Here is a 13502-nt window from a genome sequence, read left to right as displayed (position 1 = left end):
AGGCAGACTAACTAAATTAACAACCATGGTGTCACGCGCGTACAAGCAAACATGAACGCATCTCACTCGATGACCGCGGAAACTGACTGTCAAAACGCTGGAGTGAGCGCAGCAGCAGCAGCAGCAGCAGCGAGCGAATTTAACTTCGTGCCGGCACTTGTATCAACACGATCTTAGCCGCGAAAACACAGGTAGGGAGTACTCCGCGCCCGCCGCAGATGCCATTCAAGGTACAACCGCCCGGGCGGATGCGCACGGCGAGTACGCGGCCTCCCCCTCTCTACCCTCCCCCCCGCGGCGGACCGCGCGGCCGCAGTAAGGCGAGGTCGATCCACCTCCCAACACAACTTGAGGACGTTGTGCGCGACTGGAATACTGCGCGCTTTCTTCCCGCCTTTGCGTGCGCAAGCCGTGGTTGCCGGCTCACCGTCGCACGCTTTCGCTCCCACATACAGCGTACGGCGCGCGCCGACGATTTTATCGCCCGTGGATTTTATACGGAACCTCACGGTGACGACGATGCGCCTTGGGTACGAGTCACTTTTAAAGGCAAGCAAGCAAATGCGCCTGAAGTGTCCATATAATTGTTATCTTAATAAAATAAAGTGGGCTGAGTAATAAACACTGTTTGGTGTCTTCTGAAAGGTGATTCATGCAGTCGCAGAAAGGTTTGGACTATGAGTAGTCGAAACCTAGCCTTTAACGACGGCACTCGCGCTTTCGGGGACAGCACAGCGTTCGACACAATCCAGTCGAGTAACCTCTTGCTCTTCATCTTCTTACCTTCCATTCCGAAAAAAAATATGTGTAATAAGGAATTGCACCGGGAGAGGAGAAGTTATAATGTAAAAATTGTTTGCATTCTTTTATATCTTTTTTCTTATTGTTATATTGAACTACCCGGTTCTTGGCCAATCCCTCAGAGTGGGTATGTACAACACCGAGTCTCTACATCTACATCTATATTATCATGTTCATCATTTACTTGCACTCTACGAAAATTTCACGCAGCACGAAGAGGACGACGAAGAAGAAGAACAGCCGACGAGAATGGCAGCCTCGCCGTCTTCTCAGCGTCCGGCTGCGTCCCCGGCGGCGTCACCAGTTCCCTCTCTCGGGCGATTGACGTGGAATTCTCCCAGCGGTCCCGGCCAGCGTTCGCCAAAGAACTTGCCGAGTTATAACCGAACGCCGGCGATCACGCCAACTAGCGTGGGCAGGGAGTCACCGGAACTGCAGACCAACAACCAGGGTCCCGTGACGCTGTTCTCCTCGCTGATGGCCGGATGGATGGGCTCCCTGAGCATGGGGACCTCTATAGGCTACTCGCTACCCGCTGACCTAAGCCTCATTCACGCCAGGAACAACATTACCAGAAGCGGCGACCAGCAACTCTTTTGGTACGGTATGCTTTGAAGTGGGAGAGTAACCATGTACATATTGTGGCTGTGCCCAGAAACTAGGGCAACGCTATAGAGGATACTATTGGCGCGGTAATATCCAGAAACTTTCTATCGCGCGAGTAGGAGCGTGATAACCGGTGACAAGACGGGCGTGTTCACATCGATTCTCTAGTTGCGCGCGACGAAATGCTCTTTCACGGCCGCCAACCCTGACGAGGTACGCTGAACTTCCCCAAGAAAGTAAACATTTTATTACAAAAAAGACAAAGGTAGGACTGTGCGAGGGAACCCTAGGGGTCCCTACAAGTCACTTCTCGCCGCCTTGTTCTGAATTCATCGTTAGTGCAGGAGTATTTCGTATGTGCTAGGCAAAAGAGAACAAAGCAATAAAAGCAAGTACGATACATTGCACACATAACGATCGTAAATATTTTATTACGTGGGGAAATATGATAATCAGCTACCATAAAAATCACAAATCGGACTAGCAACTCGGTTGGCTTCGCTTTGGTATCGCTAACACTCGCACTTCCGGTATAGTGCTCAGCGATTAAAGGGACCCTGAATTACTTTTAATCGAAGTGGAGAAAGACATTTGAAGTGAAAATAGGCTATTTCAGAATCACTTCAAAAAGTACTTCAATGCGTCAAGCAGAAGCGGAGTTATCGCCAATCCAACACGGCCTCCGCTGTGCTCCCGTTCCTCCTCCCAACCCTTGCACTTCGAAGGCTACGGCGGAGACGTCACCGTGACGTCCGAGGTGTCACGGTGGCGCGCAGTTCAATTTTTCCGATTTGGTGCCTACGCAACGCTAAACGTAAGCCAAACGCAGCTGCCCTCAGAGAGCCGCAGTGCGCTTAGCCACTGGACTCGTGGCGGCACCTCGCGGCGGCCGCGGTGTAGCCGACCACAGCGACCAATAGCAGCCGCGTATTGGAGTGTGCTTTACTACGAAATAAAGCACACAGAAAATAGCGAGGATCATGGGGTTTTTTAAACGAGAGCGTTTGAGAAAAAGGTGACTGCGCGCTCCGCTTGCGAGCTCCACGGACCGCGTACGATAGCAGAACTTGGCTGAGATGTTCACAACAGCGTATGCTACCCGCGGACTATGTTATTTCACCAAGCCCGAGGGGTGGTTCAGAGCCCCTTTAAGACGCGATTTCGGAGCGCGTGGATAGAGAAAGGCACTAAACAAGAGCGGACGCTCCCATAGAGCCCAGCTAGAGTGACCTAGAATATGGGAGAGTGTCCAAAGCGCCGGCTCCGGCGAGGGCCGTTTTCTGTGAACTGCCGCGCCGCGCCTCTGCTGCTCCGGACCCGTGGGCTTTTCGCGCTCGCGAAGCGCGCGGGAAGCGAGGGTCGTCTGCTACACTCTGTAGTTTTTTGCGTTCATTTTCTACGCAAAGCACTTAAACTCTATTTAACTTCAACAGTGTGGTGCTGCATGGAGCTTACCCATCTTTGAGCGTTTCTTTGTGCTTGGGCAGCAAGATAATGCAAAAACTAGCGTATCAAACTCATCAGCGCGGCCTAGCTCCGGTGCTAGAGTTCGGGAACGGTATTACGGTAACTGTGCGTGCGCAGAAACGCGCTAAATGAGCCCGCGCAAGGAAAGAACGTAAAAAAAGATGGGTACGCGGGCAATAGCACCATGCTTGCAAGAATAAGAGTAACGAAAAAAGTAAATTACTCGCGCAGTCAAGTGAAATATACTTACGTGCGTCCAGTGACTGCTTCGCTCACCATTACGCGCTTTTCGCTCTCGGTCAGTAGTGGTTTACAGCTATATGCGTATGTAATTATGCTAATATTTTTTAGCCACGACAATATTTTATTATGAACACAGCAGAGTGAGAAGGTGTAAGGGAAGCAAGAGAAAGACCAAAGGCGGCCCTAACGCCGCAATATTGTTGGCTTATTTCGCTTCAAAGATTGCGTACACAAACAATTCTTGCTGTACGCTATCTCTTCAATACAAACTTCGCACATGATGAACCTTAAGGTTCACCGTGAGCAAAGCTTTTTTCAAATTCAGACATTCGTAAGAAAAGCCATTCGATCCAGCCAATATAGCTAAACAAAAACATTTCTTTTTGTACATTGAAATGAATAGATAGCTACTGCTGGCCTAGCCATTTACTAATTTGTTATGTAAAAGTTATTACGGCAATAGCCTTGTTTTAATAACCCGTGAATCCTCTCTGAAATTACCAACATCTAACTTCTCGTAATGTCATAGTTATTGCGTAACGTGTGATTTTTTACGTGAACTAACAAGCATTCATGGCGCGTGACGACGTTTGTGCTTGCATTATACTGAGTGGAAAATCGTCTTGAAAATTATTGTCTTTGATGCATTACAAATATCGCTATTGATTCTACATATCCCTAAAATAGTTACCTTCAATAACAGCAAAAAATGAAAAGTTTATGTTCTGGTGATTTGTTGCCTCTTTCATTACGTAACTATATATAAGTACGTAGTTATTGATAAGTAACTATATTTGCTGTGTACGAACCAGCGAGCATACGCAATAAATATTCCTAAAGTTACTTTCATGTTAAAATTCGCTTAGTGTTTGCGCTCTTGCAACACAAGAAGGTGAAAGACGAGTTGCACATACGTAATCCGTCATGTTCGTTTTCTGACGCTTGCTCGTAATTATGGAATGAGGCATACGTATACAGTGTTGCACTGTTAGCGTTTCATTTATTTTGGGTTGTCTTGTTTTTTTTTTTTGGCCGCGTATATTTCTCGCGTATAGCCTTTACATATACACGCCGTGCTATAGCTTAGTGGCTTTGGTAGGATGTACTGCTAAGCTCGAGGACGCGGGTTCGATTCCCGGCCACGGCGGCTTACATTTCGATGGAGGCGAAATGCATAAAACAACCGTGTACATAGGTTTAGGAGCACGTTCAAGAACCCCAGGTGGCCGAAATTAACGGAGCCCTCCCCTGCGGCGTCTCTCATAGCCATATTGTAATTTTCGGGTGTAAAACCCCAGAAATTATCATTAATATTATCACCCTTTACCTGTGCTCTCAGTTCTTCCTGATATATGGGTAAGTTCGACACGTTGCGATCGAGATTCGCATTTAACACGTTTTTACCGTCACACCCACAGCATCATGCAGAGGGATTTCTGGCCGTCGTCATATGACCACACGTCATATTGTTATCGTTAATCGTGACGTGAGTGGAAGTATGTCAAGTTACTAATGCCATGACCCATCAGTCATCTTAGTCACACATTTGTGCCTTTCCACACTATACTTTGGTATATGTGCCAAGTGAAGGACCCGCGAGAGTTACGCGGTTTGTATTTATTTTTGGTGCGGCGGCATCGGCCAACAGACACATGCCGCTTCCCAAGAGCCGAGTTAAGGATTTCGCCTTAATAAAGAAACAGCAGAACGCGAGATGCAGTCTTGTAAAGCAAATCGAATGCATGAAATAAAAGAAAGGAAACGATAGGAAACGTTAGCATGAGCAAATCATATCTGCTACGTTCTCTTGGTTATTATCGCGGTCTCCAGCCTATTTTCTTCCTCAGCACGTTCACGTTGCTCATTCCACGCATAACTAAATGAAGTAAGCGCGCGGAATGCGTTACTCAAACAGCCGCGTAAGCGCGGATCAAGCGAGCTAGAAGGAAATAGACAAAATACCCGTATTGACAGCCGGCAAACGCGTTGTCTGTGCGGTGAGTCACTGAGGTATTACCTTGCAGTGACGTGGTACTTAATATATCCCAAATTATCGCAATGTTGGCTAATATCAACCAAAATATCAGGCTCGTAGCAGACGCCCGCCGCCTTGGCGCGGCTTCCGCAGCGGAGAAAGCCCACGATGATGATGATGATGATGATTTATTGGCATCCCCTTTGAAACGGGGTGGCGATAAATAGTCACCTAGCCTGCTTGATTTAATCAGGTATACTACACACGCGTTACGCCGGCTGTGCTGATGGGCCCAGCATTTGTTTTATTGCGATAATAATTATACGGACACTCCAGGCGCATTTCTTCCGCCGCCTATACAGTGCGCTTGCGTATTTCCAAGGGCGATAAAATCGTCGCCGCGCGCCGTAAGCTGTATGTGCTAGTGAGAGCGCGTGATGGTGAGCCGGTGTTCGCGGCAATCGCGCGCGAAAGGGAGGACAGCGAGGAGCAAGGCTCTGTGACGAGGGTGAGGGGCGCGTTCTACTCCGAGCAGCGCGGGCGGTCACGCCAGGCCGCTGTATCTTGAAAGCCATAGATCTGCGACGGGGACCGAGTTCGCTGCTCGCTGTGTTTTCGCGGTTTAGATCGCGTTGATGCGAGAGGCGGCACGACGGTCAATTCGCTCGCTGCTGTGCCGCGCTTCCTCACTCCAGTGTTTTGACAGCGAATCTTGACTAGGGCCAAAGTAAGCATACTTGCGGAAGAAGAAAACTGGTGTTCCCGTCAGTATCTGGAATCATTTCTTATCCAGACTACGAAAAAAAAAAACGCTAAACAGGAATAATGGCAATCATCCACCTGCTTACGCTATTTGCCTCGGTCACGTACTAAATCGGACATGCTCGCCACGTCGAGGCACTTCTATGTGAACAAGGCTTCCGCAAGGAAGCCGAAACATCGTGACAGTTTTTAGAACTTTTTTTTATTTTTCGTAGGCGTTCCTCTCTTTTCTACTTTTACTATGTCTCCCCCGACCAGACGAATATTCCTCCAACCATCGATTTCATATTCATAGCGAAAGACTGTTTCGGCTCACATCAACACAGCGAACACACATCCACACTTAACCCACAGCTATTTCATGCGCCTAACTTTCATGCACTACGCAGCAAACTTGGCCTGTAGACTTCTCTTCACACGAACCACGGTACGAATCCTCAAAACACCAGAAAATATACTTTCAAACAAAGACGTGACTGGCCATGCCTGCGCATTTTCAAGATGGCTGAGCATTTGTTCCCAACCGTCAGCAGTTTCCGCTCGTATCCCGTCCGTTCTCTCGTAATCCCCGCATTCTCAGTGGCTTGCGACAAGCGATGCTTTTATTTTCCTGCGATGATAATTGATATCGGACCGACCGACGCGAAACACAGCATACGGAATCGAAACGTGTGTTATCCGTAGAAGAAGGGTAGATATCTGCGCACGTACACAAGAGAAGCGCAGCCGACTTCGACAAGCGCAACCCGCAACTGCCAGCTCAGATAGCGGAGAAACGCGCCCCTGCGTCACCACAGACCACGGCATCTCAACCTTCACATACGGCAATGTTCTCACGCGATAACCCACGCACATCGAATCTAGTAGTTGTTCGCTGACAAACGCGCCTCGAAATTTGGTTGCGCCAGAGGACGTGCCCCTAGTGGAGAAAGTCCCAGTACGAAAACATAGGAATGAGCAAATGAAATAAACTCGATTTATTAAAGGGGTTATGGAAGTGAAGACGTTAAGGTAGCTTCCGTTGTTTCGCTGCGTAATTTCGTAGATAAGAGGCGGTGACCGGTGCGTCTGTAGCGCTGGTGTAGATGGCTACACGTGTAGGTGCACTCGATGCGTGTGTGCTGTCTTGTGTTGAGCGATATCGGGTGATGACGTAGTTTGCGTGAATAGAAAGTCTGCGGGAGACCTCGAGGAAAACCGCTTCGGCAGAAAAAAGAAGACTGAAGCACTGCATTGATACAAACTGCGCGGCAAGGCGGAACACGAGTATGTACTCGTAGTCCAGCTCAGAGCGACCACGCGTTATTTGATGCGAAAATGTGACAAGAGAGCGCAAGCCGAACGTTTCTATTGCAGGAACAATATCTGTAGCGCGTACCTTTGTAGCTTCGGCAATTGAAGGCATGCGATTATACAAAACCAGAGAGCAAGACGCAGCGTATCCACTCAGTGTTTATTCAAGGTGTACCCTTGAAATTGTGCGCAGTTAAACATGCGCTATCTATATATTTGGAGGTCGCCTCCTCCATATCGGTGTCCACTGGCGTGTATCAAAGAGCGTGCGCCGCCGTTTTAGAGCAGTCAGGCCGCTCCGTTATTTCCAGCTTTAGATATGCACGCAGTGCATATCTAACCAGCAGTGTTGTGATCTGCTGCGTGCCCGGCCACAGATTTCATCGAAGGGGACATGCTGGCAGACCGGATGGCTACGTCTATTGCAGCAAAAGCGAGCAACACTTCAATATATCTCCCTATGACAGACTTGAAGCCTGTTCTGTGCAAGAAAATTACTACATAATGGCCGCGAATGCGGGACGCTTAAACGTCGAATAACATTAATTTAATTAAGCCTTGTTTGGGTAATTGGAACAAAAAAATACGGCGAACTGAAGTAATTCTGCGTCATCTTAGGATAGGCCTCACCTACGGGACGCACTCTTACTTGCAGTTGGCTGGTGAACTTACCATCTGCGTTAAATGTGGAGAAACGCTGACCGTCCTACATGTACCAGCTTGAGTGCCGCGAATCAGAAGCAAAAAAAAAAAAAAGCGATTTCTTCTAGCTTACCGACAGAATATACCTCTCCATCCGGCAATGTCCCTTCATGTGGACTATTTTTTAAAGTAGCAAATCACGTTTTAACAATTTACCTGATGTTCATTCATTACAAGTTAACAGCGCGGTGAATTCGTAGCATGACCTCTCAACAGGGGCTAATGCTGCGATCGTAGCATTTGTATGGCGCATGCCTCCAAAGCCTTGCAGCCAAGATTTTTGATGAGGGAGCAGTGCTACTGGCACATGCATATTTCAATATACCATCCCTTTTCATGTTTTATGATCACAGGACACTTCACCAGTTGCCATAATTTATGCCCTCTACAGGAGCGCTACATTTAAGCCCACATGCCGCCGTGTGGCATCACTGGCTTCCTCTTCATTGTTCCATTAACTAATCACTTGCGTAATGACTTGCATGACGTTCTTTGGCCGGACTTAGCTCTTGCCTAATTAATCACACATGGTCATCAGATTCTGATTTGGTGGTGTTGTGAAAATGTGTTACATCAAAAGTGGGAGAGGCGACTGCTTGTGTAACCCCTGCATGAAAGCGACGCGCTTCTTGCGCTCCTTGTTTCGTATAGCGACGGCTACATGACAATGGAAAACAACTTGGAAGGGGGGGGGAGGAGACCGCCTTCACCCCCCCCCCCCCCCCCCCTTGGGACTGCCAATGACCCGCACTGACCCCATCGCCAGGAAGATAGCGGAGGCAAAGAGGAGGCTGTGCACGTCGTCGAAACTCAAGTGCGGTGCACACTAAGGAACATTCCACCCTCGTGGGCGGATTGTATGCAGAAACACCCTTTTCGCACCCTTAGCATTCCTGTAGGTTTATGAAATGCGTGCGTTCATTACGAAAACGCCCTTTGTACAAACTTTCATTAATTTTAGGGTTCCAAAGGAGTGTTTTCTTCGAAACATACACACGATTCACCTTCCAGAATTTAAGGGTGCTCGAGCATTTCAACATTTTCAGCAAGTAAAGAGCCATACGGGGCTATTTGCCAGCGGTTTGCGTCAAGTCATTGTTCGAGGATGTCATATAATTATAGTATAATATGAATGTCCTCTTGCTACTTAATGTATATGACGTCCCCGATGGTGAAGATGGAGGGACAGGGCCTTTTTCCTTTATGTACAATACGGCCTTTCACTTTTTATCGGTGACTTCATTTAAATAGTTTCGGCTCGGTGTTCCGTATAGATTGGCCACTAAGTTACCTATAGATTGGCCAATCATAGTTCTTCAGGTAATTTTTTTTCTTGTGTAGTATCGCCGCCAGTGTAATTTCATGCGTAGTAGCTATGGCATTGTTTCATGCCATAGAGTGTCACAGAATATGTATAGAGGAAACTGTGGCACTAATGCCTACGGAAAAGGGAGGTTCAGCCAGCATGCGAATGATCGTTATTGCATGAATTTGCCTAAGCATTTGTTCTTTTGGCTTGGAATGGCTTGGTACGTGACTTCACAAACTCATAATTTCAATATTGTACAGGGTTATAATTGATTAAATAAATATTATTAAATTTGCCTGACGTCAGATTTCGTGCACAGGATCTCTATACCTGACGACAACGTTCTGTGGCAGCGCCACCAAAGCTACGGAGCTGAAGCACACGTTCTTTTGCGGCGCATCTGCATGTAGTCCGCGAATGTAACCAAATAAAAGCTACGTAGCGTAACACAAATCGTACCAATTATCATGTTTATTTTTTGTGCAATATTTATTTCATACCAAAGAAAACGCTTGCTTAGGAAAATGATTTCCGTTTTCGCTGCTCCTAGTTTTCTGGCTTTCTCCTATCCATGTCTGGTTTTTCTGGTCCGTTAAACCAGCGGGAGAACATCCGCACTACTTGGCGTAGTAACACAAGAACAGAAGCTCTGCTCGTGCGAGTGCGTGCGCCTAGCTTTGGCTGTGCTGCCACGGAAGTTCTCGTCGGGTAAAGCCACGGAGGTATAGGTATTGCACGGAAGCCCAATATTGAGAACATTTTGCTGCTGACGGATGCGTCGACAGGCGGCGTAGAAAGGGTGTTCAGGCGCTTGGCGCATTTCGTTTTGTCACCTCGACCGGCGGAACAGCTGCACTTAGTAGCCATTTTGCTTTACCGCAGGGTCTTATTGTCCTCATTATTTAAAAACCTATAGATTGCTTTGTAATTAAGGCGTATGACGGTAGATAGCGTTACAGCGTAATAAACAAAGCGGCATGAACGTCGGAAGGACATATTGGTGGCTCTTGATACTTCTGCTGCACATTTAGTGTTCAGAAGGGGCAGTAAAGGCTTTGACACGAGTAGAGTACTATATAGGGAAGCAAGGAATGTAATGGAAACAACAATATTTAAGTGACTTCTGCAAAGGTTGCATGAATAGAACAAGGACGTTAAATTAACGTATAAGCAAGCCTAATTAATGCTTGCAGATCCCTCGAAAACGCAATGTACTGTTTCATCTTAAAAAAAAAAACTCAATTTAAGGATTAAGACAAGGCAAAAATGTTGCAGGGACATGAACATTTATATTGATTAACAGTAGATAACGAAGGGAAGCATCAGCCTGGCGCAAACGTTTCAACAAGCAAACTAATTTATGAGGACCGTGACGAAGGCAAGTTGATTGGTGGATTGTTCAGCCGAACTAGCTATTCACCTAATATATTTCAAGAACATTCAGGGAGCAAGCTGTGCTGAGATTTGTCAATTGCTCTTTGAAAAGAAACAAAAGTTGTCTTTAGTGATTTGCCATGTTTGTGGTATGCGGAGTAGGACCGTTGCCTTTTCTAGCAACTTACTGCGAATATCTAGCCTAGTTACTGACTTCATGCTAACTTTTCACGAACCATATGAGAGTAGACAGTTTTAGCAGAGGGTTGTTTACTCTCCACTCCACGCTCACTTCACGCGCTCAAGTGCCTGCAGATAAGTGCGTTGATTTAGCTCTTCTCAACAAGCGTGTCTCCTAGAGACGCTAGCCACGCGCAGTCAGCTTGGCTACAAAACGACAACGAAGCACGTGAACGCACACTCACGCTAAACTGTACTCACGCTCTGCTGAACCGGCTCTGTAGGGAAGCAAGGGTAGCATTCCAGTTTATACAGCCTGCGTGAGCGTTTTGCGCACTAGCACTGTCGTTCCAGTTGGGCAGCTGTGTGCAAATTCTTAGGGCACACTGGTCTGAGAGGAGTGGACAGTGAAAAAGCTTTCCAGTGATTGCCAAAGATTCTGACACCGTAAGGTGTCTTTTCGCCAAAACGGCATTCAGCACTTTTGATCGTTTTAAAAGTGTGTGCACTTTCACTGAACAAATCATTGTTCTGAGGAAGCATCTGATACTAGGTGGCATTGCTCCGCAGATCACCTACTTTATACATTAGCAAGTACGAATGTGTTACCTTGTTTCTCTTCTGGCTGTCGCACTTGTAAAGACTGCAAACAAAAAGAAAAGTCGGGGCTCGATATGTTACTTCTCCGTTAGTCATAAAACGGCCTTAAAGGCAAGTGAGCTGGTATGTCCAATTTTAGCATTCTTGTTCTGTATAATACAGCACTGTAGACTGCTGCTTTCCTGCACGCCCATCTTACTTGTAAATTTGCCAAAAGTTCGTGGTAGGGCACGGAGTTAAAAATGACCTGATGTCATTATGGTGACCATGAGCTTTTTATGGCTTGGCGTGGGCAGCTTGCCTAACAATAATGTCTCTATTGTCCATATTACTCATAAGGTAAATGATGAAGCTCTGATAAGCAAGTAAGTCAGAAATGGTGAAACAAAACTTAGTCAAATAAATAAAAAAATCACGGTTCCAGGTGAAGTGTTCAAAACATACCTTATGAGGATTCTGGCCCTTGGAGTTACTACCTGTCGTCACACATTCAGAATAGACTTGATGCATGTACAGAGACAGTAGCATGTAAAACGTGAAAAAATGTGACGAAGGGTCTTGGAGCGCGTTGTCATAAGAACAAAAAAAACCAGCCGGGATTACTATTGTGGAAGCATGGGTGAGCGTGATTTATGTCTGACTAAAAACAGTGCACACGGGAACGCTGTACGACAAAAAAGCACACATGCAACAGCGTTTTATTGATTGTCTCACATTTGGGAAAAATTATATTGTTTATTGCCCTTTAAAGTCAATTCAAATGTGACTCTTGTTATTCAGCCACGTTGCCCATCTCGCCCCCATTTCGATGGAGGCGAAATGCAAGAACGCCTGTGTCCAGTGCATTGGGGGCATGTTAAAGATCCTCTGGCGGTCAAAATTAATGCCGAGAACCCCACTACGCGTGCCTCGTAACTAAATCGTGCTTTTGGCACGTAAAACCCCAGGATTTGGAATTTAATGTGATGAATTTTAGCAACGGGGCAGGATAACAAGAGCCTCGTTTGAAATGACTTTAAAGAGAAATGAACAATCATATCGATTTCCACAAATGTGAGATATTCAAAGAGCTTTAGAAAATGCCACTGGAATCCTCCACCTGCGCGTCTGAATAGCTCCTAGTCTTGCAGCTTTATGAAATGACTCCGGCAATGTGCCTTGTGCGCCTCGCACGCAAAGAAAAAAAAATTGATGTTGGATACGCGAAGCAGTGCGTTTTTACTCACCGGTGCGCACGCACACTGGCTGAAAGGCTGATCCGCTTTCGTGGGTAGTCTCCAAGCAGACTACACTCGCTTCGGTGTAGTCAATGCACGAAGGATTCTTTTCACCATACACCGATACCATTGTATCCGTGTACGACCTCACTACCGGGAAGCAAATTTACTGCCACAGGCTATCGCAGAGTTCTTGCCATCGATAGAGAGAGCATTTGCACATGGATAGAGCCCATGCTTCAAATACTATAAGGTCGTCCTCTCCACTACTAGAAAAGTTTTGTAAAAGAGTAATTGCCCCTTTTGCTACGGCAGCTGCGGAATGTACAGTGCTATGACTATGTTATTTTTTTTTCAGAGTCAATCAGCAATGTTGATGAGTAGGCAGTGGGATAAGTTGTATAATGTCCATGTATAACCAACATGAAGCATTGAAGTATATCTTGCATTTCAGGTTCGACTCACTGCTTCCGGTGGCTGCTGTGTTCGGATCAGCTGTGGGGTTGTTGCCTGGCCTTCTGGCTGGGCCGTCGCTGGGCGATGGCGATCGGCTCCCTGAGCTCGTTGTGTGCATGGCTAACCCTTGGTTGGGCCTCCGCCGACTCTTGGAACCTCTACACGGCTAGGCTCCTGGTGGGTTTAGCCACCGGTGTCGTCTCGCTCATCGCGCCTGCGTACATCGCAGAAATCGCGACGGCCAAGGACAGGGGCAAGCAGGTGAGTTCATTGCCTATGAGGGAATACCATGCGCGAGGGCAGGAATAAGGAAGACACCTGTCAGAAGGAAGCAAGTAAATGACTCGGAAGAAACCCAATAAAAACGGCATGGGCATAAGAATGGAATGCAAAAGAAAAGCTTTATATTTAAAGTAATGGCAAGCTGGCCTATGTCTTAGAAAACAAGTTATGTTGACGGCTTCCTAACGTGTGCCATGCGTATTTACAAAAACAAGCGATAGAACCAGTCTACGGA

At 46.8% G+C, this 13502-nt stretch overlaps 1 protein-coding gene across 1 annotated transcript in view; it reads left to right on the top strand.

The window, feature by feature from the left end:
* The first annotated feature begins 1060 nt into the window (after window positions 1–1060).
* LOC119444762 (uncharacterized) overlaps window positions 1061–13502 on the top strand; it is a 76140-nt gene continuing 63698 nt past the window's right edge. The window contains exons 1-2 of the mRNA XM_037709111.2: window positions 1061–1400; window positions 12984–13246. Coding sequence (XP_037565039.1) covers window positions 13070–13246 — 177 coding nt within the window. The 5' untranslated portion in view covers window positions 1061–1400; window positions 12984–13069. The remainder of the gene's footprint in view (window positions 1401–12983; window positions 13247–13502) is intronic.

This window comes from Dermacentor silvarum, chromosome 3, assembly GCF_013339745.2.
Source record: "Dermacentor silvarum isolate Dsil-2018 chromosome 3, BIME_Dsil_1.4, whole genome shotgun sequence".
Taxonomy (NCBI): Eukaryota; Metazoa; Arthropoda; class Arachnida; order Ixodida; family Ixodidae; genus Dermacentor; species Dermacentor silvarum.
Note: the sequence above shows the minus strand (reverse complement) of the source record. Positions and strands in the feature narration are given on the sequence as shown.